A 26,832-nucleotide genomic window follows, 5' to 3' on the forward strand; every position below is an offset into this window, starting at 1 on the left:
TATTCCAGGAGAATGAGTAATTCTTTAGTGCTTCCTATAGACACAGCAGCCCTTACTGGCTTCTGAATCAGGAAAAACTTGCAGGCACAGGTAGCTGGGAATGGGTAGGCACACACTGAAGTGCTATGACATAAAGGACTTGGGCAAGGTGCCTGCAGTACCCACTAGGTGGATTCACCCAAAATTCAACTCCAAGGAATTCCATTCACTTATGACACAGGTAGATAAAACCCTGTGGAGATATGCCCCAAGCTTTCTTTATTGACCACCCATGACACAGGGAGAAGCTGTAAATATAGCACTAGGTTAAGATTCTGGTCCTCACTGTATAAATACTAGACATGTGACCCTACGAAGACTCCTAGTGGCTGAGTCTACTTTTCTGAAGACTTCCAATTTCTCATTTATAAATTAAGAAATTGAATGCCTATCTTGTGTCCCTTAGAATATTCTCTTACAGTGGAGAAAATAAGGATGTGTATGTACAAAAGCACATTAAAGCTAAAATTTCCCTTTGAAATGAAAAGGGGCCATGTGGTACCTAATACAGGGACTTGTTCAACAAATAATGATTGGTGGAATCAGCAAAAGTGAAAGCATTTCTCCAAAATTTAAAATTGGAAATCTAAAATAGAGTGACTGATGGTGACAAATGATAATTGGAAACTCTAAAAAGTCTTCTATTAGCTTTCACTGTAAATATACTTAAACTATTTGTCAATTACAAAATTTAATAGCTTTCCTATATACCAATAAAGAAATCGTGAAAACCATGTCATTCACATTAACATAGGGAGAAAACAGAAAGAAGAAAAAGAAAACCCTAGGAATAAATCTAACCAAGGAGTTGAAAGACCTCTACAATGAAAAAAAATAGAACATTGAAAAAGAAGATAGAAAGACCTCCTGTCGCGACCCCTTGCCCACAAGGAAGACGCAACACTCGGGAATCTTCTCTCAGCAGTTTATTCAGGTCCCTTGATATTTCTTATTCTTTCTTCTTCTCCTCTTCTCCTCTTCCCGGATGCCCTCCCAGCCTTAATAAAGCATCCCAAGCCCCAATGCAAAGCTGCCGCGTGGAGCTTTCTCACAGGGTGGTGAAAAATCATGTGCCAACTCTCTCAGATAAGGAGTTGTTTGTCACATACCACAGCGGAGCCAGCGCCATCTCGTAATGGCGACCATAGTCTGCAGAAATGGCAGAAGTGGCTCACCACAACCTCCCATGTTCATGGATAAACAGAATTAACATGGATAAAATTGTCATACTATTAAAAGTAATTACAGATTCAATATAATCCCCATCAAAATACCAATAACATTGTTTAAAGAACTGGAAGAAACAGTCCTAACATTCATTTGAGAGAATAAAAGATTGAGAATAGCCAAAGCAATTCTAAGTCAAAAAAGCCATGCTGGAAGCTTCACGATACCTGACTTCAAATTACACTACAGAGCTGCAGTAATAACTTCATGGTACCAGCACAAAAACAGACACACAGACCAAAGGTACAGAATAGATGACACAGAGACAAATCCACTTGAATGTAGTCATATTTGACTTCTGACAGGTGCCAAACACAAACATTAGAGAAAAGATAGCCTTTTTAATTTACATGGTGTTGGAAAACTTCTTATCCATATGTAGAAGAATGATACTAGACTCTATAATCTCTTACCCTAAATAAAAAAGAACTCAAAATGGATCAAATACCTAGGAATTAGACTAGACACTATGCAACTTCTAGAAGAAAACATAAGGTCAACACTTCAAAATACATGCACAGGAAATGAATTTCTCAATAGGACTCTTTATTTTTAATTGATTTTATTTTTTAAATTCATGGCAGCAGAATGCATTACAATTCTCATTATACATACATAGCACAATTTTTCATATCTTTGTATATAAAGTATATTCATGCCAATTCATGTCTTTATTCATGTACTTTGTTTTATTGCATTACAATTCTTATTACACATATATACAACAATTTTTCATATCTCTGTTTGTATATGAAGTATGTTGACACCCAATTCAAGTCTTCATACATGAACTTTGGATAATGATGTCCAACACATTCCACCATCCTTGCTAATCCCCTGCCCCCTCCCTTTCCCTCCCACCCCTCTTCCCTATCTAGAATTCATCTATTTCTCCCATGCTCCCCCTCCCTACCACACTATGAGTCAGCCTCCTTATATCAGAGAAAACATTTGGCATTTGTTTTTTGGGGGGATTGGCTAATTTCAATTAGCATTATCTTCTCCAATGCCATCCATTTACCTGCAAATGCCATGACTTTTAAAGCTCAGGAAATAATGCCAAGAGTTAATAAATAGGATGGGATAGAATTAAAAGCATCTGCACAGCAAAAGAAACAAGAATGTGAAGAGAGAAGCTAGAGAAAGGAAGAAAATTCTTTGCTAGCTGCTCTTCTGATAGAGTATTAATGTCCATGATATTTAAAGAACTCAAAATCAACACCAGAAAAACAAATAACTAATTAATAAATGGAGTAACGAACTGAATAGATCTCAAAAGAAATAAAAATGTTAAGCAAATATATGGGAAAAAATGTCCAACATCATTAGCAATTAGAGAAATGAAAATAAAAAAAAAGTTATACTGAGATGTCATCTGCAGTTAGAATGTCAATCATCAAAATTTCAAACCATTTTAACTGTTTAGGAGAATGTGGAGAAAAGGAGCACTTTTACACTGCTTGTAGGATTGTCAACTAGTACAACCACTGTGGAAATCAGTGTGGAGGTTCCTCAAAAATCTAAGCATGGAACTGCCATCTAAGCCAGCTGTACCACGCCCTTAATATTTATCCTAAAGGATTAAAGTCATCATATTATAATGATACCTGCATACCCATGTTTATGGCAGCACAATTCACCAGAGCTAGACTGAGGAACAAGCCTAGGTGTCCATCCACAGATGAATGGATAAAGAAAATGTGACATATATACACAATGGAGTTTTATTCAGCCATAAAGAAAAAAATAAATTATGCCATTTGCAGGAAAATGGATGGAACTTGAGACCATTTCATGTCTAGTGAAATAAGCCAAACTCAGAAGATCAAGGGTCATATATTTTCTCTCACCTGTGGAAGCTAGAAAGGGAAAAGGAAAAGTAAGGTGGCAAGAATCTCAAGAAAATAAAAGGGAGATCTGCAGAGGAAAGTGACTAGGGGAAGAGGGAAGGGGTAAAAAGGGGACATACTGGGGAATGATATTAATCAAGCTATATTGTTATATATGCATGCTCAAATATGTAACAACAGATCCCACCCTATGTATATTTAAAATGTATATAAAAATAATGATGGAAAAAGTACTATTTCTACATTTTACTGCCTTTTCACCTCATATTAAACATGTCCTGAAATCCTGATTTTGTTATGGTGACAGAGTATATTACTATAAATTATTTTACATATTGAATGGATATATATGTATATCTCTACATAAAATAATGTTACGAATTTATAATTTATACCAAATAACCAAAACATATTAACCTCATTCCTGCTATTGATGAACATTTCCATTTTTTAATGATTTTCTATGAGACTATAACTAATATAACCTTTTTTATTATTATTTCTTTATAGAATTTTCACAAAAATTATGAGGATATAGTCTTGATGCAATTTTCCAAGCAATTCTTTAAGATGTTTGTACCAATTTATACAAAAGCCAAAACAATATGAGCCCATTTGCCTAATTGCAAACACAATTTTTTAAACAAATTATTTATTTTTAGTTGAATTGAAACAAAAATTTATTCATAAAATGGAATAAGTTATTGAACCTCAAAGGTTGCCTCCAAAAGACAGGATTTCCTAAAACTTCCTCCAGAGATTAAAAGAAACACATTCAAAACTTTAAGATAGAGATTTCTCAGCAGGTGTAGGTTTGTTTCAAGAGAGTAAAACACACCGAAGATTTTAATTGAAATCACAAGCCATCACTGATCTTGAAAAGGAAAAAAAAAAAAAAACTTTTGACTGAAAAAAATATTAATTTTTGCTAAATGAATAAGTCAAAATGGCGTCAATTTTACAATTTCTTAAGGTTTGATTTTTTTCATTTTAATCATTTATGTTTCATTGTATGAACTACGGATTCTTTTATTGGCTACAGGAAATATTTACTACTGTGGAGGAAAGGGTATGCCCAAGACATAATTAAAATGATTAATGGGCTCTTCCTATTGGACAAACTTCAGGCTGTATTACAAAGGTAAAGGCATCTCATTGAAAGAGTGGGATGAATAAGAGGGGTGGATAAATTGAGTATTCAGCATATTTCAAAATGAACCTGTCAAATGGAAGAAATATTGGGTATATACAATCTCCCAAGAAAACAGAAGGATCATGGTAAGAGCTGTGTTGAAAAAATGAACTTTTTTATTTACCAGTGAAGGTTAAAAACTATCAAGTAGCCTGGAAAACAAAATGGCTTTGTAAAAAGCAACATATATTAAACACTGGAGGCAGCCAGTGTTCCCCCAAATCCAAATGCACATGAACTTTACCTCTGAAAAGATTATTGAATGATTATGAAATAAATGCTGTTAACACAACTTTTATTATTTATCCAGATCAATCTCTTAGTTTATCAAACAAATCTGAGCATATCATGAAATCCAATGTGCAGTTGCAAATATAGAAAAATTCTTAGGTTGTCAATTTATCTGTGAGTCCAGACTTTGAACTCAAAATAAATAAATAAATGGCAGTAGAAGAGGAGACAGGAAAGGGGGAAAGGCCAGTACAAAATTATGCTGTTAAAGTTGCCTTTGTAGGCAAAAGGCCGGATTCCTCCTCTGATAGCACAAAGGAATGCATCCCAAAATTTCCTGTCTGAAAAGCATCATGCTGGGACATTTCTCTCTGACCCTGTCCCTGTTTGTTACAGGTGCTCATGGGATATTAACCTTGGTCTTGCCCACCACACTAGCACACAATCTGACCTTCTTGTAACTTAGAAACAGACCTAAGAGCAGTCCTAAGTGGAGAGAGGTGTGGTGCAGGCTGGAGGAGGGATGTTGTTGGAATGAGCTCAGCTCACAAGGAATTGTCCACCACAGCAGCAACCAAAAGTGGAGGTGCACAGAGGAGGTGTGACAGCACCAACAGCATCCAATTCAGCCCACCCCTCCCACCATACAGATACACTCGTAAACATCTCAAGTTCACTCTGGACAGCTTGAGGGAGAGGCTAGTAGTAATATCTAGAAAACACAATACTGGAGGGTCAATGGAACTAGCTGGTCCCCATTGCTGCTATTTCCCACAGGCCACAAGCACCATTTTTTATTTGTCTCTTCTAGCGTCCTTTCTAGAACTTCCTTATTCTTGGCCATTACTTCAGCTGTACTAAGCTGCTTGCCAGGTGACAGCCCAGCTCTTATGAGATCCATTGACAGCCTCCATCTCTATCCCCTTGACAATTCTTTTCTAAAGCCCATTGGATATGCACTGGAGTAGGAAAAGGACATCTTACAAGTCAGTATTGTTACTGTTCAAATATGTATATGTGCAGTAGATGTTAATGAAATTCAAATCTAAGGTTTAAGAGGATGGCTTCAAAGACAGAGAAGACATATGTACACTTCCTCTTTAATCTTTCTCTCCAAATTACCTGCTTTTTCTCACCTTTCTTATTCCATCCCCAACATATCAGCCTTCTGTAGCAGCATTCTTGCAGTTTTTGCCATCCCAAGAAGAGCAACTGGAGTATAATTATCAGATGATGCTTCATTTGCTCTTTGCTTTCTTTTATTTTAAACCAAATCAACTAGTCCCCTCCATTATAGATTAGTTCTGACATCCAACAAAATAACAACAAATTACATGAGAGTACATACATGTTCTTAAATAAATTTCTGCAAACAAACATTTTTCCAACTTACTTTTTAAAATGTTCCTCAAAAGGGGATTGTTGAAAGCCATCTCTGGGCTGTGTGTAGACTATATCATACATCACAGCCCAGTGAATAGAAGAATCTGGTGTCTGGGAACTTCCAGTAGACATTTCCTCTGGCAGACTTCCCATACACGCTGTGAGTCCTATTCAACATCTGCCAAAGGTCCCACACAGTACTGGAGTTGGGGTGACCTGCTGTAGCTGCACAGCCCCCCCTGAGATGGGTGTGACCTGCCAAGACACGAATCAACCTGCTGACTGCAAGATATCAGGAAGAAAGATTCCTCCCCTCAAACCTTATCCCTGCCTTTGATGTACCCCCTTAAATAAACCAGAGGAGTTATTTTATAATTCTCTAGTTCCAGCTCCTGTGTTGACTAGACCTATCAGGGGCTCCATATTTTGAAAATATCTTTCTGACTTTGTGTTTTGTTCTTCACTAATTATTGTAGACTTTAATTTCATAGGTGGCTTAAACCTTCCTGAGCAGGAAAAAGAACCCCCCTAACAAGGCACAGTATTTACCAGTACTGGTAAATACTTCCCTATTAGAGATAAAGTTAGAATAAAGAGAGTATATAAAAATAAATGAGGTATACAAATGATGGGGCATTCTGTGAGAGGAAAGATAGAACAGCTATTAGACCATAGCTCTAAAATTTTTAGAGCTGAAAGGACCTTAGAAATGATGAAATCCAGCCCTGGTAAATTTCTTCTTGGAGGTGGCTCTATACGTACTGCTGTGGTGGGACAGGAGGACCAGACAATTATGCCTCCCCATCGTGGATAAGTTGATAAATTTTATTATGTGTTTCTTACCACAATAAAATATATAAAAAAGTGATTATAATACAAAAGGATAAACAAACTAGGGTTTACTTAAATTAGGAATAATCTAAAAAGAAAATATTTATAATTTTGGCTTTTAAAAATATTTTTGGTCTATATTGTACATAAAGTATGGATAAATATTTTCATACGTGTAATGAAATGTACATGTAGGGAACTGTAAATCACAGTTACAGAAAAAGCAGAATACTTCCCAAAATGGGAAAACCTCTTTGACTTTGATATTTACATAATAACCAGGTAAAGCAGATGTTATGATATGATGCATTAATGAAATGTTGTAAAAAGAAATAAATGTTAAAGTTTAAAGATAAACATTTAAAGTCATGTCTCTACTCTGATATTGCAGGAATATGGCAGGGCACCCACTGGTGGGTAAATGACATTCCAAGATGACCACATCAGGTCTACATCTGGTGATCCCCGGGACCCTTTAATTCCTGTAAGTATTTCTGTCTAAACAAGAGGAGCTATATGTGATATGATGTCTTGAAACAGACCCCAAAACAATAAAAGAACTAGTCAAAAGGTGGTGGGATCGGAACTGGAGCTTGGTATGTAAAATGTGAATATTAAGAAAGCTGGGCAAAGGGAACTTGGGAAATTTCCACACTACCTTTGCAGCTTTTTTGTAAATATAAATTGTTTAAGTACTAAAAGCTTATTAAAAGTGGAAGAGGTACTTAAGCATGTACTTGTACACATAACCCCACAAACCTGAGCTGCAGTGATGATCTGATAAACAGGAACTGAGAGGAATACACATGGAGCATTTCAAAAGCAACCCATGGAGAGAGGAAGAAGCAGTGATTGCAGAGGGCCTACAGGGCACCTGTGTGCTGGTCACATTCTACCTCTTGACCTGGACTGGTGGCTGCAATATGTCTTCAATATATGATACTTCGCTTTACTGTGCTTTTTGTTACATTGCCAAAAGAGAAGTTTTGAAACACAGCACAGTACTGGTAAATACTTCCCTATTAGAGGTAAAGTTAGGATGAAGAGAGTATATAGAAATAAATGAGATATACAAATGATGGGCATCCTGTGAGGGGAAAGACAGAACAGCTATTAGACCAGGAGTCTGAATTTTTTAGAGCTGAAAGGACCTTAGAAATTATGAAATCCAGCCCTGGCAAATTTCTTCTTGGAGGTGGCTCTATAGGTACTGCTGTGGTGGGACAGGAGGGCTAGACAACTGTGTCTTAGCAAAGCTCTCAGGAGAATCTGTTGCAACCAGATTATATACTACTGAGGCATCTGGGGAAGTGAAGTTAATTTGCAGAGCCAGAATGTCCCAGATATGACACAAGAGCTTCATTCCTAGAACCCAGGCCCTCAACTCTACCTATAGCTCAAAGCTCCCAGCCAAGAATCTTGAGATATTACAATTCCTTTAAAGAACTATCAGTAAGTTCCACCAACCTCAAAGCTTATCAAAGACATGAATTTCTATCTGAATGTGTGTGTGTTTTTTTTTTTTACTGTAGAAATGGCACTATGTTTCCAATATATTTTAGGTTTATTACTTCTAGTAGAACATTAGCACACTTGTTATTTATTGAAGAATGGCAGATCAAGGATACAAAGGCTGTTAAAACTGTCCAGCTTCTAATCTGCTTACTCATTTTGAACATGAGAAATCTGATAGCACAAATATTAGCAACTTGTCAAGAGTTTCTATAGTTAAATTCTCCTTTGTTATATCAAGAAATTAGCTGGCATTTCTTCCTAATTCTGATTGTCCAATGAAATAAGTTAACATGCAATATGTAATAGCATTAGGTTTTGATGTGGATTATTTGATGAATAATTCAGTTATTTCTGTAATTTTTTATTAAAAATAATTATTGCTTACCTATGGTGTAATGAAACTGAACAAAAGACTACAAAATTTTTTCATTAGATATTTTTTTAATGTGAGGGTAATTCATAGAAAATTAAAGCAGAATTTAAGAATGTTTGTGAAGAAATAATATTCTTAGGTAGGCAATTATAAGAAAGATAATCATCAAAATAGCCAAAGTCACATGATTCTTCCACAAACCCCAAGGTGAGAGATCAATGTTCTGCAGTCCCAAGAATTCTTCACCAGAACACCTGAAATTAAACACAGAAAGAATGTAACTTCATTCCTAAAATCTATGAAATTTTAGTCAGTACAGTTGCTGTTCCTTAAAGACATCTCTATGCACACAAAATCTTCAATAATTATCCCTTCATATATAATACCTATGAATCATTAAATAAATCAAAGGGGTATACATATCCTAATATTTAAAAGAGGAAGGGAAGTCGGCTTAATGAACTTGGCCAAGTTTATAGTCACATTAAGAACCAAATTTCTAGCTTGATCAAATTCATATGTTTTTAAGTCTATAATGCTGCCCTCTTCAAAGGGCAGACATGATTATCAAGTGACCTATCACTTACTCCTGATGGGGAAAACTGTGGCCTAAGTTATGACACCTATGCCCCTTCCTAAGATGATCAAAGTTGTTTGCAGTTCTGCTTATCCTCAAGACAACCTTCCTAAAAACATAGGCTTAGAATTCTAAAACCAGGACCAGAGAAGAGCAAGGGCTTCCAGCCAGAGTTATGTTTGTCAGCTCTCACTCCAATATTATGATGAGCATCACAGATGCTAGGGTACAGGATGTTACCTGTAGGCCCAGAAAACAGACTCAGACCTGAAGTACCAGCTGGAACAGAGCAGAATGGAGCATTCCTGCCACAGATAGAAAAGCACCTAATACTAAGACAGTATCAACTGTGCAGCCACAGTTATGGCCTGTTGTCTTGTGCATCTTGGCATTTAGAATTTCCTAAAATAGCCATGACCTCCCTCTGCTAAGAGGGGCTTCTTCCTTCCTCTTGTGAAGATGAGCCCTGTGTAAATGTGAAGCCTGTGGTGGCTCCTCCTTATCTGGTCCCACATTTCTAACCACTGCATCCTCCCTAGAAGCCTGGTGGTGACTCTATGTTACAAAGACGCCACACCCAAATCAAACCAAGGAGAGCGGGCAAAAATAGAAAATCTCTTTTCCTAGAGGTTTTTCCAATTAGTAATTCAAAATACAAAATTGTCTTATTACTAAGAATTATTTCTAAGTTATTTGAACATCCAAAAGGGATTTAAAATACCAGTATTCTCTTTTTTTATTAATTTTTATTAATATCAAATGATTAAAAACAGTAATAGAAAAGTAAAATATAAAAAGTACAAAACAAGATCTTATCATTTCACTAAAACCAGCATTTCTATTTTAAGAACTTGATGCAAAAATGAGAATTCCTTCTTGACTTGTTGAAATATGTGTTTATTCACTAAAGGACATAACCATTGATAGGGCGAATTCCAAGTCAGTCTCTCTCTCTCTCTCTCTCTCTCTCTCTCTCTCTCTCTCACACACACACACACACACTCACACACACACATAATGTGAGCAGAGGAAAGGACTAGATACAGATCTTAATGTTATACCCTTTATGTTACTGCAGCCCTGTTAGGGCCTACTGTGGTCCATGGGCTGGGCTGACAGCATAGAATCCATACATCCAGAGACTATAAGCTTTGCTAAACTATCAAACAGCCTGTTTCAAACTCAAATGCTCTAAAAACTAAAAACTAAAAATCACTCAAAAACTGAAACATTAATTTTCAACAGGCCCCCAGTGAACATTTCTATACAAAAACAATTTGGACTGTAGCATAATACAAGTACAACGTGTTCACATGCATTAGTGCACAATGACTCACTTTATGAGGGAGAAAATGTAGGCTCAGAAAGGTTTGTTGACCCTGAAAATTCTTGTTCCAGCTCTAAGCCCAGGGGACTCTCTATATCTCATCATAGTAATAATAAAGTCTCTTAAGACATTGGACACAAACTTACATTACGTAGTTTGGACAGTTATTGCCAGGTGTTATACTGAGGGCTGGACAGAAGTATCGTCCCAAAAATTCATTATGCTGCAAAGCCTATGTGACACAAAGGACAATGCAAGGTGGTTTTAAATTTCAAAACATTTCCAAAGAATCATAATAATTAAATCTTCAACTTCAATCTTTATTGTTATTTCCAAATATATACAAAGTTGCATATTCACAATATATCACAAATTAACTAATTTCCCTGGAAATTAAGAGGCCTAAGGTTGGGATATTCCTTCCAATTGGCCAGGAAGGGAAATCTCTTGGTAGATCACCCCATAGCCCCTTCTTTCTTCTCTCTTTAACTGTGTAACCCTATAATCTTTATAACTAAAATGATGTAGTATTGCTCCATGAATATTACTGACTTATGGTAATGATCTTTTCTTGTTTTCATCAAAATCACTTGTAGGAGTTAAAATCTTGGTTACACTGTATTAAGACATGGTTTTCTTTGGAGTTGATTCCTTTGCTAGCGCCATAGGACTAGGAGTGTTATTTAGCCTCTTTGTTTCTCATAATTTCTCTTTAATCATAAGCTAAGTATCCCAGTCTCCCATCCTCTCATTTATTTCCTTATTGAATGGAAACACAATGTTTTTCATCTGTCATTCTTTCCACTTTACTATAAGATTTATTCTCCTCACCTTTCCTCATCTGAAACAACAGGGTGACTGAGGAAAACCCCAGATGACTCCCTGACCTTGTGTTAAGGAATAATAGGAAGTACTCCTCCATTGCTCCTGGAAGGTGTCCACAGCTCATGGCAGGGGAAGTGAGACGTATAGGCTTTATTTTCACTGTTCCCACCTTGGGCACCTATTCACAATGATAGTCAAGGACAACTTACTGTAAAGCCATAATAAGGAATGCTGAAGTACTGAAGCCACAAGATCTGAGGAGCCATGCTTCCAAAATACAATGTCAGACCCAAAAAAATCTACAAAAAGCAAAAATCATGAATTAGAACTGGTCCAGGAATTTCATGAGGAATTCTAGAGAAAAGCATCTTCAAGAATGCTATAACCTTCTGAACATTTCTGGTAGGAACAACTCTTGAAATTCTTTGACCTTGCTCTAAATATTAATCTTCCTTTGCATGTGTAAACCTCACATGGCTAAGACTGTTTAGGGTTTTAATTAATGAAAATATACTCTAGTCTATGTCATAGATTTCATTTATTTGGAAGATCCTTAATTGTTAATACTATATTTTTATGTTTTTCTGTACTTGCAAACAATGGAAAATTAAGAAATACATTCATCTCTTGGTATCCAAGGGAGACCAGCTCTGGTACTCACATACATAGATACTCAAATCTGCAGATCTCAAATTCCATTATTTTAAAAGAGCATAGTATTTGCATGTAATCCCAAGCAAATGCTTTATACTTTAAATATATGTGTCCTTTGCATTTTAAATCATCTCCATATTTCTTTTACCTACTATAATATAAATCTTGTATATGTAGTTTATACTACATACATATAACCATATAAACTATATAGTTTAGGCAATAATAACTAAAAAAGAAAATGTACATATTCAGTACATACCTAATTCTTGTTCTGTATGTTTTCCATCTGTGGTTGTTTGAATTTTCTAATGCAGAACTCACTGACACAAAGAGCTGACTACTGACTATCCTAATTATAACACCAACATGTGTTGCCCCTAATGACCCTGAAAATCTAGGAACTTATACAAGAATGTTCCTGAGCTTCACATACACCTCTCCATTTCCATACAACTGTAAGATTTGTTATTTACAAGGATTTGCTTTTTGCATCCATGAAATTAATGATAATTTGGGGTTCAGAATTGTAGGCTTCAGGTTTTCCAATGCCTAGAACTTATTAACTGTATAGCATGGTGTAGTACAGCAGAAAACATGGACAATCCATCCCTCTGTTTAAAGCTATGAAAAAGTGATATTGCAATGCAGATTCAGGAAGGAGCGCTGGAGATGAACGAGAGGCCCACATAACATTAGCCCCAACTGGGGTGAGGTGAGCTGGGATTTGCACAATGGTGGCAGTGCCTTGGTGTGCCTGTGTATATCAGATTTGACCTACCAGAAGTGCCTGGTGTATAACATGACATCTCTGTGTGAAATAAAATTTTACAACTGGCTTTTAAAATTCTACACGAAAACTTCCAAATCACAATCAATGTATCAAATAAATCAAACAAAACATCTCTATTTACTGAAGGACTTTTTTTTTTATAGTAGATGAAATACAAATTAGACATCACATTGTTGATGGTATATATTGGCAGTTGACAAATTCAGAAATTGAACTAAACTTTGACAAGAGTATGTGTAAGCCATGCTTTTATGGTTGCCTCAAAATGAACCCCAAATTATAGATAACAATACCACATTAATAAAAAGAACTTTTTTAAGTGTTGTATATGTGCCATTCAAGGGCATCTCTTTCTATTGTACCAGAAAGGATGTATACACCAATTGGCTGAGCATCCCTGTTTAGCCGATATTGTGTGGGGTGTGTGGTAATAGGCTCTGTTTATCTGTTGATTCATCTATGTGAGTGCAAATTTTAGGACCATGAAAGATTATGACTTTGTAATCATTTTCTAAAAAGATGAAACAGAAACATATTGATATTAGCGATTCTCAGGAAGCCAGACAACAGGTGGCCTAATACTATGGACTTTAGAAATTTCCAGTAATTTTAAAACATTTTCAAAATGCAAGAGGCATCCAAGCTAGACCCCCTGTTACACTTCTCATGGAGCTTCACTTTCACCTTGGGGAATAATGAATCCAACCAAACCAGCTCTGCTGCTTACGCAGCTGGCAGTTCTCTAACACCAGCATGAAAGGCAGGTAGACAGCCTGTGGTTTTTGCGAGGGAATCAATCATTATTCTTGTTTTTGAAGTCCTAATTTATAAACATTCATAATCAACAAAAAGTCTTTTTTTAAAAGCTCATTAATAAGAACATAGCTAAGATAAGTAACTACATGAGAACACTAGCAGAAAAGCCTATATAGGAGCAAGGAAGAAAGTGGTACATTCTTTAATATAAACTATAGTTCAGTCTATGGCTTCCTGAAACCATCAGATTCCCACATCCAGAATCCTCAAAACAGACTTTTTCATGACAGGAAGGTGTCAGAGAAACAGGGGGAAAAATTCTGTTCCCAGAGAAGCCCAATTCACACTCACCAACATAAACATAAAATAGATGTTCATGACCTGTCTTGTTATAGTTACATCACTATGATTTATTCCTATGGCCAGTGACATGGAAATGGATGAAAAAGCCACCATCATGAGGGTAAAGATCATGATGAAGAAAGTCTCCACTGCTGGTTTTGATCCTTAAAGAAAACAAATGATCAGTTTAGCTGTGTAGATCCCTGTGTATCTGGAACTGTTTATAGTGCCAATAACACTACAGTATCCTGAGAAAGTAAGATCAGAACAACAAAAAACATCACTCACATGCAACTACCCTGTGTCACTAATTCCATTATTTCTCTTCATGTGAATGAAGGGTAGCCATCTTTATAACGTAAATCCCCCTAGTATAATCACCACGTGGCTCTGTGATTGGGAACAGGGCTGCCAAGCTTCTTAAATTACTTTATAATTATCATGAGCTAATGCTCTGTATTAGAATGGTCTGAAGATTTTGGAACATCTGTAAGAATACTGATAAGAAGTCTACAGCTCTAAGATTCCAAGCCTAATTCTCATAGCACACTTATTATTTATAAAATTGAAGTTTCCAGCTGTATTAGTGGTTTTAATCCTGGGGTGAGTTGTCAAAGAAAATTTGTGTGTGTGTGCACGTGTGTGCACACACACACAAATCAGAGAAACTTATAGAAATGATAATTCAGTGATCCTGGTGTGAAGCCAGAGCAAAATGCACAACTGATTCTGTTCTACATCATCAAACAAGTAATTTTATTAAATCAATAAATCCCAAAGTCACCGTCTTCCTCTCGTTAGAGTAGGAGACAGGGAGAAAAGATATGCATACATTGTTTTTTTCAATCTCTTTCTACATATCTCTGCATATCATAGATATTACCAGCCTGTGTATATTTTTTCTCTACATAGAGATACATGTGGTAAGATATAGAGAAAAAAATACAGATAGGCAATAAACATCCCAGCTTCTCTAGCACAGTCTCAAATAATTCAACAAATGCTTTCCGTGTTTGAGTATGACACATGGCATCCTTCAGAAACATATAGTTCCGTAAATACATTTTCAAGTTCAGATGGGAAAAAGTCTAGAAAAAGTGTCCACATTAACCAGCTAATTTAGAGAATATACCATCAATACATGATTCCTTATAGCTTGTTTTATAGTTTTGGGAACCAAAAGCGTGTTTGCAATGAGAAGTTAACATCTCAACATATTCAAGGCTAGAGACACATCCCCTTTGTCTTGTTACTTACCCACCATGAAGTATACTATAAAAGTAAATATAAAACTTGGCAAGAACCTCTTGGCTAGTAAGTCAGATAAAATATTTCCAAAGAAATAAGACGACACCCTGTAGTATCCACTGATGTGCTCGTGTCTACAGAACAAAAACACACACCACATACCCCAGATTAGTCCAAGAAGGCACAGCCCAGATGAGATGCTGCTGTGCAGACTCCTGCTGCCACCAGGTCTGACACTGCAGCTGCTCACAGGCTCCAGGCTGACCCCCCACCCGCATCCTTCTCCACCTCAGATGCAGCCTCCCTGGGGCATCAGTCCCATGAGGCTCTTGCTGTGACCCTCTCATGACAGCAGTCCTCCTGCTCCCACCCACTCTGGCCCATATCACCCCTCCAGGGACAGAGTCTGCATGTCCTCACTCTCCTCAGAGACTCTGCTTCTGCTGTCAGGCTGGCTCTGCCTGATGAGCAGCAAGCACTTCAGGGCTAACTTCAGTGGTAATGGAGGCTTTCCTTCTCTCCACTTCTGAGTGTGAAAGTAACACTGTTACTTTCCAAAGCCCTCAAGCAGATTCAGATCACTAAATTTGTTTACTTCTCTTTTGTTAAAAAAAGAAAAAGACTTCTTCCTCCAGTAATCCTGCCTCCAAGGTGCAGCACTGTCAGCAAACAAATCCTCATCTCCCCTCTTCCTGACACCTTTCTTCCCTAAATTCCGAAGTCTTTCACCACTGTCTTCATTCCTTTCCTCTCTGGTGGGTGATTCCTGTCCTAGGCATTAAAGCCTGGGTAAATTTCCTCCATCCTTGAAAAATACAAGGGCACCCTTCAATAGATGAATGGATAAAAAAAATGTGGCATTTATATACAATGGAGTATTACTCTGCATTAAAAAATGACAAAATCATAGAATTTACAGGGAAATGGATGGCATTAGAGCTTATTATGCTAAGTGAAGCTAGCCAATCCCTAAAAAACAAATGCCAAATGTCTTCTTTGATATAAGGAGAGTAACTAAGAACAGAGTAGGGTCGAAGAGCATGATAAGAAGATTAACATTAAACAGGGATGAGAGGTGGGAGGGAAAGGGAGAGAGAAGGGAAATTGCATGGAAATGGAAGGAGACCCTCAGAATTATACAAAAATACATACAAGAGGAAGTGAGGGGAAAGGGAAAAATAATACAAGGGGGACAAATGAATGTCAGTAGAGGGGGCAGAGAGAGAAGAGGGGACGGGAGGGGAGGGGAGGGGGGATAGTAGAGGATAGGAAAGGCAGAAGAACACAACAGACACTAGTATGGCAATATGTAAATCAATGGATGTGTAACTGATGTGATTCTACAATCTGTATATGGGGTAAAAATGGGAGCTCATAACCCACTTGAATCAAAGTGTGAAATATGATATATCAAGAACTATGTAATGTTTTGAACAGCCAACAATAAAAAATTTAAAAAAAATAAAAATAAAAATAAAAAAAAATACAAGGGCAAAACCATCTTGCTCTTTCCTGTAAGGCTGCCCTTTTGGGTCTCTTCACTTTTTCTTTGATCCACATACTTTGTCAACTTCATATCTCATTTCTAATTTGCTGCTTACTTTTCCACTTAATCTCTACCAAAGCCTCTAAAAAATTTCTGTGGGAGGATGAGGATCATTATGACCTATTTTTTTTTTTTTCTAAAAACTAAAGATGCTTCTTAACCACTTTATTCTTTGCTTTCTCGGCAGAATTGGGATTTGATGACCATACCCTAACCTTGAAATTTCTTTTTTCTTTGTATTAGGCCCCACACATTCTTGACTTTCTATCCCAATTGGGACTGCTTTTTCTCACTTAATATTGGTAATCCTTATATATACTTTGTGTTTTACATGGTAAATATGTATAATTTAAATGTCAATTTGAAAATATAAAGAACATAAGGGAAAAGAAAAGAAAAATAAATACCAGTAATCCCCAGAATCATATTTTTGGTCTAATTCTGCATTTAACCATTTTCCCCCAGACAGCAATGTCCCTTACCAGAATAGAGACCAACTCACAGAAATAGCTGCTTCTGGACCACAAAGAGTTTCACGGCTGACACGCTGCTGAAATACTGGTGAGTCAGCAGGAAGAACAGCATTACTGCTCTGTCAGGACAGAATGGGAACAAAAGCACCTCAGTTAACTCAGCACTCTTAGGTTGGTTTCTTCCTATAAGACTCCTTCCAGAAATAATGTAACATCAAATACATCTTAAAAAGAAAAGTAGAGCTCTTTAAGTTTAAACAGATAGGAAAGCCTGGCCCCCTCTAGTGGTTCCCCCAACTCTGTATCTCCTCATTGGTACCCCTGTCACTCCACACTACAGCAAAAATTGAAATTCTTGTTTTGGGTTGCTGTGCACTGACTTGTATTCCCTACAATTCACCTGTTGAAGAGATAACCCCCAATGTGATAGTACCAGGATGTAGGCTTAAGGAAGTAATAAGGTTTGCATGAGGTCATGAGAGTGGAGCCCCATGATGGGATTAGTGAATTGGTGGAGAGGAAGAAACATCAACTGTTCTCTGCCATGAGAGGATGCCCAGTGAAGGCCCCATCTACAAGCCAGGGAGGGACTCTCATAGGAGCCTGACCTGCTGGAAGGGAATTCTAACCCCAGACTTCCAGACTCCATTATTGAGAGAAAATAACATTCTGTTGTTACAGCCACCAAGTACATGGGATTTTCCTATGACAGCCTGAGCTAACATAAAAATACTCCCTCATCTTCAAATTAACTCACAAAAATGCTGTATGTCATTCCTAATGTACGAAAAGAGAAACATTAAACTAAATGAACCTAAATAAATCTCCCAAGGGTTAAAATATCTAATTATCCAGTTTGGTTTTAAAGTGAAGTAATAAGAAAGTAAGACATATGGAAAGAAATGAGATAGGGGAGGAAACCCCTGCTCAGCTCCTTGCTGTCGTCACCCAGGACAGGGCCATCAATAGCCTTGACAGTTATCCTTGATGTGGGACAGCCACTTTCCTACAGGATTTTCTAGGATGCTCAAAACAAAAATCAGTCTGATGCTTATTTATAATATAAAAAGCAATTTGATAGTGTGTATTAAGCTTTAATACTTATTTCTTGGTTAAAATAATTGAGGTTTAGAAAGAAAAGTTTTCAGTTAATTTATACTCCAATAGAAATAAGGATTTCATGAAAGCATGCCACCATCCCTGAAACAAAGAAAAGCTTCCCTTCCAAACCAAACAACTGAATTGACAGTGAAAACCAGAAAGGGAGATGATGTGTGTATCATTTAAATAACTTAAAAAGAAGAGAACATTTTTATGCATGTAAACCCAAGTAAATAATTCCAACTACTTAGAAAAAAGAAAAAGAAAAAGAAAAAGAAGAGCCCATAGGCACATTTTTTTTCACCTAAAGAATGAAGAACTAAGGGGTGCAAGCTGTTTTTAGTAGGAAAGTTCACATAATAATCAAAGTGAATAGAAAACAGCCAGGCCCAAGAGAAAAACCACTATATAACTTTTGCTATTGGAATAAACATAATATCAAGTTGAAAGGCAATTTCAGAAACATGGGACAGGGCAAAAATTCACTTTAATTTGTTGTCTCGCATTTAATAATACAAATACATTTAATAATGTAAGTCAAAAATACAAATTAAAATGAGGTTAGTGTTCATTTTTTCCAGAAAACATCTGAAGAAACTGCTAAAGTTCCTCTTTATTTCTTTGGCTTTTTCTATTAAAACAATTAATGGTTAGCATTTCACTACTTTAAAATTGCAGCTGATGACAGATTCCTTAATTTTTTTCCAAATGCTTCCTGCTACATGATATAAATGGTACACAACTTTGAGAATCTGTGATTAAGCTGAGCTTGGTTAAGAAATGGTATCTACACAGGGCATAAACCAAGTATTGGCAGAGTTGTAAAAAATTCCAGAGATCTCTGCCTTTAGAAGCTAAAAAGGAGACTTAACTCTGTCTGGAAAACAGCTGTAATAATTGTCTCTTCGTAGTGAAACACAACCTGATTCAATAAAGAGGAAAATTCACTGTACTTGAGTAAAGAATTAACTTTTATGGTTATTCTTTCATTCAAAGCAACCAGCCTGTAACAGGGATCCATTTCAGGCATTGAGTATGAACTTTCCTGCTCAAACACAGGAGGCTTATTTTAAAACTGATGTGTTTTATTCTCTTTTCTTCCTATTTTCCTTCTTCCCCTCCCTGTGTGTGTGGAAGTAAGATTCACATTTTTTGTGTGTCCTAGTCTGGGCTATCATATCCAGGTCATTAACATGTTCAGATCATTAACAAGAATAAGGAAATTGGTATTAGTAAGATGTGCAAACATAGAAACTGGTACCAACAGATCTGACCAATGACTTCTTCAAGGCACCATGTGGACATTCTATATACCTTTTAAAAAGTATACTTGGAGTCTGGTTCCAGAATTTCCCTTTAATAACACTTTGTTCCCTCTTGTAGAGAGGACAATAACTCTGGAAATGTTAATCTGCTCTTTCTTTTTCGTATACTAGAGGAAATCAATAAAATTTATTTTTTTGTGTTTTGCAAAACCCTGTTCTCATGATTTGCACTGGCATCTGGGACAAGGACTGAGCTTTTGGAATCAAGCCTTTTCTAGACATCAAAATAGATTCAACATCAAATTCCTCAAAGGTTATCAATATTAAAATGGGGATGAGACCGTCCACTTCTCTGGCCATTGGTAGGTAACATGAGCCACAGCTGTCAATAATGGAGCTCAATGCCTAGCAAGGAGTGGTTCTCCTTATATGAATTATGATGAGAACCCTGTGGACTCTGATGTTGAGAATCTAGGTTCAGACTATGATGCAACTGTTTAAAATGACATCCTGGTATGCAAGTTTTTGGGATACATTTTGACTGAAACTAGAAAGGATCATAACACTGACAAGTACTTTCCAAATGAGAGGATAAATGCCATTCCATCCACGTGTGGTATACTCCCAAATAAAAAGCATTAGGAAAATTGGCTCACAAACCTCCAAAGAAAAATGATCAATAGGACTATATCAAAATTTAAAAATCTGTGCAAAAATGGTACTATCAACAGAGAGAAATAAATCCACAGAATAGGATAAAATATGCATAAATCATGTATCTGAAGAGGGATTAATAACGCATAAATATAAAGGACTTTACATTAGCAGCAACAGTAACAAAAAATCCTGCTAAGAGCAAAAAAAAATCCTATTTTAAAACTGGCAAAGGACTTAAAACAGACATATCTTCAAAGATCTAATGGAACTCTGTTATTTCAAAAAAGAAAAAAATAATCAATTTTGATGAGAATGTGGAGAGATTGGAACTCTATGTTCTGCTGCTAAGAAGGTAAAATGAAGTAGAAGAGAGTATGCCATTAGTTAAAAAAAATGAACAGAATTTCCAAATGATACAGAAGTTCTACTTCTGGTATTTTCTCCAAAGCCTTACTGAAAACAGAATTCAAATAGCTATGTGTATACCTATAGCAGCATCACACAAATAACAAAGATGTGTAAGCAATCCCTATTTTTAGCAATGGATGAGTGGACAAATAAAATGTAGTATATACACATGATAGAATATTTTTCAACCTTAAAACAGAAAAACAAAAATTAGAATACCTTAATTTAGAAGAACCTTGAGGACATTATGCTAAGGTAAATAAGGCAGTCATAAAAAGATGAGTATAGTATGCCTGCACATTCATGAGCTTCCTAAAATAGCCACATGCAGAAACAGAAAATTGCAGATGGTTGCAGAGGTGGCAGAGGTGGCTGTGGGTGGTTTCTCTTAGGTGGGTTGAAGATTCCCCCTGGGAAGATGAAGAAACGCTCTGGAGTTGGATGGTGGTGATAGTTGACAACGTGAATATATTTGATGTCCCAGAACTCTGCACTTAGAAATGGTTAAGATGTGTATGAGATGTGTGTAACTTACCACTACACAAGTATACATATGTGTGAAAAAAATTAACTCTTTTATTCAGTTTTCAATACATTTACTGTCCCTACCCCATAATAAAACACCAACGTTTACCCTCTATTGTCATAAATTCAAATTATTTTTTAATTATTATACATAGCAGTAGAATCTATTTTGATACAATAAGTTCAAATTCTTAATAGATGCCCCTGAGCTTGAGCAAAGTGACAGAATTTTCTCAAAATCAAGAGCTAATTTTACTTACCTATTTTGTATTTCAGTACAATCATTTTTTAGCCAAAGGAAAGTAGCGCCTACAACAATTCCCAGAATGAATGTGGAAATTATCTTTTCAAAAATAAAAAATGAAAACAGAAAGAAAAGAGTTTCAATTGCATGTAAAAATTTTATTATTAAATATATATATATATATATATTAGCAATGGATGAGTGGACAAATAAAATGTAGTATATACATATGATAGGATATCATATGTATATACTACATTTTATTCATATCATACTACCTAATCAAATTTATCCACTAAAATACACACTTTAAATGATTTGGCCAGAGTCCCACTGCTTTCTAAATCAGTCATTAACTGGAACTGAACTCTCAACTATCATGCCAGTGAACATGCAGCTTTATACTTCAAGAAGATCAAGTAAAAACAGGATGTCTTTACTCTGATCATTGGAAATGAATGAAATTTCAAGGCTGAGGAGGTAGCTTACCAATAGAATGCTGTCATAGCATATGTTACATCCTAGGTTTTGATCCTCACCATTTCCAAATAAAGAGATAAACAAAAATATAATAACATATATACACACACTCATACAAATTCTAACAATGGGATTTTGAATGATAATGCAGTAGTAATAGACACCTTTCCAACTTGTAGGATATCCCCACCTGCACTAGAAAGTACATTGTCACTGTCACCAAAGCTCTCAGCCAGTTGAGGACACCCAAATGTTCCATGACCATCTCCAATGACATTGCTTATCTTCCAATCCCAGCCAGTGAGGTCTACATTTACTTGGCACACCTGAGCCTCAAATTCTTTCTTTGCCATTATCACTAATCTTTACTTACACAGTCTGTATGAATGGCTCCCATAGAGAGTGGACCAACATTTGTTTGTAGAATAAAAAGTGGCTTAAGAGTGATTTAACTGTCAAAAAGTTAAGGGTTACATTGTGATATATTCTATGTAAGGAATTCCTCTTATAATTATTCTTGCTTTAAATATAATAATATAGAAAATTGTAATGCAAAGAAAACAAAATATGCTACCATATAGCTTGGAAACATCAAAATAAAAAGAAACCTCAACATTATTGTAATATCAAGCCATGAGCTAATTTGTAAAGAACACATGTGGCGAGAAGTCAAACAAAAGGCAAAAACAAGAATCATAGTCTGTAAACACTAGTTTGTAAAGACCAGATGCTGGAAACAATATTATTTAAATGTTTCGCCTATGAGATGTTCTTAAAATTCATTTCCTAATAAGAGAAATTTAGGAAGGAAAATCCTTTGCCCTGACATTTTTCAAATACCTTCAGGATATGCTCTATTTCATTTCAACAGCTCAAACTTTCAAAACAAATGCAGTTGGTTCTATTGACATGCAGCACACACATGTATACAAGAATCTATACTTTTACGCAGTATGACTTTTAAGACATTAAGACTTCAAAATATATGCTCTGCATTCTTTGCCTCTTTTGCATCCAAACTTGACATCTTACACTGACTGAATATTACCATTAGGATGTTTCTTAGATATTTTCAATTTTCAAATATATTGACAAATGATGAATCCTGGATCATACCATGCTTTCACAAAGTTTATATGTGGTATTTCTTCTTCCATAAAGAAAAAGAAAGCCTTTGAGCAAACTGAAACTCTCACAACAGAGCAAATGACAGTATCTACGAGCATTGTGCATCTGTCCACTAGTCTCTTTCAAAAGAGATAAAAAAAGAAATTTTCCAACCATCTTACTCTGACTTTGTTCAGATGTATTTAAACAACATTTCATTTCTCAATTTGTGTTTTGAGTGATGTTTGTAGATTTCTATTAAAAAAGAAGTAGAAGGAGGAGGAGGAGGATCCATAGTCAAATGTTTGTTTTTTATGTGAATATAAACAACTAACTTCCAGGTGATTAGTGATAATGTTGTCCAAGTTGATTTGTTCAGAAAACTTGGCACATTAAAAGAACATTAAATCTTCTTTCTCCAATAATCTTCATTCCTAGATCTTCTCAGTATTTTATCTGGTTAGATGTCAAGTCTGAATCATGTCAAAAAAATAACTAGTCCAGAACAAAGTACAACAATAAGACAATAAATACAGGATTATCAGCAGGAGTCATAAAATTTTTAACAACTCCATTTTTACAAGCTTAGAGAAATAAAAATAATGTGAGAATAAGAACCCTATGCAAGGGTCAGTAAACTAAAACATACAGATCAAATAGGGCTAGCCTCCTATTTTTCTTAAGCATATAAGCTAAAAATGGTTAGATATTTTTTTTATTTCTATATTTTATATTTCTATATTTTTTCTATTAATTGGGAGAAACAAATCAAGAATAATATTTCCTGCAATATGGAACATCTAAGAATTCAAAATTCAGTGTCCATGAATAGCATATGTATTAGCTGTGGCTACTTTGATGCTGAAGCGGCAGGGTTAACTACTCCAGACAAAGGCCATCTATAGCTCTCAAAGTCCAAAATATTTACTATCTGGGCCTTTATCAAAGAGTATTTGCCTGCTCCTGAGCTAATATTCCAGCATTTACAAATGGGAACAATAGTTGTCCTGCTAAACTCAGGGAGCTACAAGGTTCTACCCTTATTTTAGAGACTGTATCTTTTCTGAACACTGTTGGAATTCCTTCTGTGGAACTGAGTTTGCTGATGAGGCAAGTAGGCTGAATGTGCAACCTGGAGGCTTTCGGCCTGTTGTCTGCACCTTAAGGAAGCCTAGACCCAAAACATGCACAATCCTGGTATTTTATAGATAGGTGTGTTCTAATAATGCCTGCCCATAACTACCATATATGTATTGAACAAGACATACCAGTTATAGAGGCAAAAAAGAAAAACCTAATGCATAAATTACTCTAAAGAATCAAATCACTACATCATCTCACTACTGAACAATGGGCAACTAAGGTTCCATGATGTAACTCACCTGACAATTTTCCAAATGAAATAACATCTACTATGAAGAATAAAATGTAACTTTTGGTTGACAAGGCACTAAAATGCCTGTGTTCTGAGAGAAATGCCAAAGCACAAGGATCAAAAATGTTTGCAGGATGGAAAGCATGATTGAGAAGGAGATGCTGGCTCTCAGGAACACTTGCAAATCAATAATACTGAAAAATGAAAAGTACGGTGCTTGTGCAGGGAAGTCAGTTATTTGGAGCCAAAACCAAGACACATCTAAATATTCCACAGAAACTCAATGATTGATAATAAAAATAATACCCCCCCAAAACAAGCTAAATTGATTTTCTTATAAACTACCTGAGAGAGAACTAGTTTTTTGTGTGACATAGGGCCATGAATAAATCAAAAAATGGGCTAGCTCTGTAGCTCAGGGATACAGCAATTGTTTAGTATGTATGAGGCTCTAAATTCAGTCCTAGCACTGCGGTGGGGAAAAAAAAAAAACAACCTTAGAAGTGATCATCAACAACTACTACAGAGCCAGTAAAAGGAAAAAAAAAAAAAGAACACCATCACATCTTACATAAAGGAGTTAAGCAGATGTGAATAGCCTTGTTTAGTCTGGTTATTTCCTGTGCATAAACTGCACATTCTTTGAGACATCTATGGCTTTACCAGGATTAGAATCTCTTAACGAGGAGGGTCAATTATAAGGAACAGCATTCTACCTACAGTCTCTTCCCTCAGACAGTGCACAGAACAAACTATCATCAGGAATAGTCAATAAGACTAGGTTCCTTCAACATCTGATATCAAGAGCAAACCAACCATGGTCCATCTATCTTCTTCCCTCTCCCTTCCCTTTTTGTATTTTCTTTCTCTTTAAAACCTCTTCATAGTCTCTTCTACCATATGGCACACCATGAATTTTCTGTTTTCAGATATCATGTCTCTGTCCTCATAAGAAAATAAAATCTATGCCAGTAGAGGTTTTAATTTTTACCCATTTCATTCACCAGTAGAGTATCAAAATGGAACACATACTCTTGAGTTGAACTTTTCAAATGAATCAATAAATGATTGTGGACAGCTACTAGAAAATACTATATTTAGTTGATATTTTCTTTTCTTTTTTTTTCTTTTTTTTTTTTTATTGTTGGCTGTTCAAAACATTACATAGTTCTTGATATATCATATTTCACAATTTGATTCAAGTGGGTTATGAGCTCCCATTTTTACCCCATATACAGATTGCAGAATCACATCAGTTACACATCCATTGATTTACATATCGCCATACTAGTGTCTGTTGTATTCTGCTGTCTTTCCTATCCTCTACTATCCCCCCTCCCCTCCCCTCCCCTCCCCTCCCCTCTTCTCTCTCTGCCCCCTTTACTGACATTCATTTGTCCCCCTTGTATTATTTTTCCCCTTCCCCTCACTTCCTCCTGTATGTACTTTTGTATAACTCTGAGGGTCTCCTTCCATTTCCATGCATTTTCCCTTCTCTCTCCCTTTCCCTCCCACCTCTCATCCCTGTTTAATGTTAATCTTCTTCTCATGCTCTTCGACCCTACTCTGTTCTTAGTTACTCTCCTTATATCAAAGAAGACATTTGACATTTGTTTTTTAGGGATTGGCTAGCTTCACTTAGCATAATCTGCTCTAATGCCATCCATTTCCCTGTAAATTCTATGATTTTGTCATTTTTTAATGCAGAGTAATACTCCATTGTGTATAAATGCCACATTTTTTTTTATCCATTCATCCATTGAAGGGAATCTAGGTTGGTTCCACAGTCTAGCTATTGTGAATTGTGCTGCTATGAACATCGATGTAGCAGTGTCCCTGTAGCATGCTCTTTTTAGGTCTTTAGGGAATAGACTGAGAAGGGGAATAGCTGGGTCAAATGGTGGCTCCATTCCCAGCTTTCCAAGAAATCTCCATACTGCTTTCCAAATTGGCTGCACCAATTTGCAGTCCCACCAGCAATGTACAAGTGTACCCTTTTCCCCACATCCTCGCCAGCACTTGTTGTTGTTTGACTTCATAATGGCTGCCAATCTAACTGGAGTGAGATGGTATCTTAGGGTGGTTTTGATTTGCATTTCTCTGACTGCTAGAGATGGTGAGCATTTTTTCATGTACTTGTTGATTGACTGTATGTCCTCCTCTGAGAAGTGTCTGTTCAGGTCCTTGGCCCATTTGTTGATTGGGTTGTTTGTTCTCTTATTGTCTAATTTTTTGAGCTCTTTGTATACTCTGGATATTAGGGCTCTATCTGAAGTGTGAGGAGTAAAGATTTGTTCCCAGGATGTAGGCTCTCTATTTACCTCTCTTATTGTATCTTTTGCTGAGAAAAAACTTTTTAGTTTGAGTAAGTCCCATTTGTTGATTCTAGTTATTAACTTTTGTGCTATGGGTGTCCTATTGAGGAATTTGGAGCACGACCCCACCGACTGTAGATCGTAGCCAACTTTTTCTTCTATCAGACGGCGCG

General features: G+C 36.3%; 1 protein-coding gene across 2 annotated transcripts in view; it reads right to left on the bottom strand.

Annotated features, from left to right (window-relative positions):
• Positions 1–8,695: 8,695 nt before the first annotated feature.
• Positions 8,696–26,832, bottom strand: part of LOC114084410 (broad substrate specificity ATP-binding cassette transporter ABCG2-like) — a 56,474-nt gene continuing 38,337 nt past the window's right edge. Inside the window, exons 11-17 of one of the 2 annotated variants that reach the window (XM_071614828.1) lie at positions 21,399–21,481; positions 17,212–17,301; positions 15,173–15,297; positions 13,925–14,079; positions 11,580–11,669; positions 10,692–10,777; positions 8,696–8,895 (exon numbers count right to left, since the gene is read on the bottom strand). In XM_071614828.1, the coding sequence (XP_071470929.1) occupies positions 8,748–8,895; positions 10,692–10,777; positions 11,580–11,669; positions 13,925–14,079; positions 15,173–15,297; positions 17,212–17,301; positions 21,399–21,481 (777 nt within the window). In that variant the 3' untranslated portion in view covers positions 8,696–8,747. The remainder of the gene's footprint in view (positions 8,896–10,691; positions 10,778–11,579; positions 11,670–13,924; positions 14,080–15,172; positions 15,298–17,211; positions 17,302–21,398; positions 21,482–26,832) is intronic. The other variant, XM_071614829.1, reaches the window with a different exon arrangement.

The sequence above is a fragment of the Marmota flaviventris genome, chromosome 7, assembly GCF_047511675.1.
Source record: "Marmota flaviventris isolate mMarFla1 chromosome 7, mMarFla1.hap1, whole genome shotgun sequence".
NCBI classification, from domain to species: Eukaryota; Metazoa; Chordata; class Mammalia; order Rodentia; family Sciuridae; genus Marmota; species Marmota flaviventris.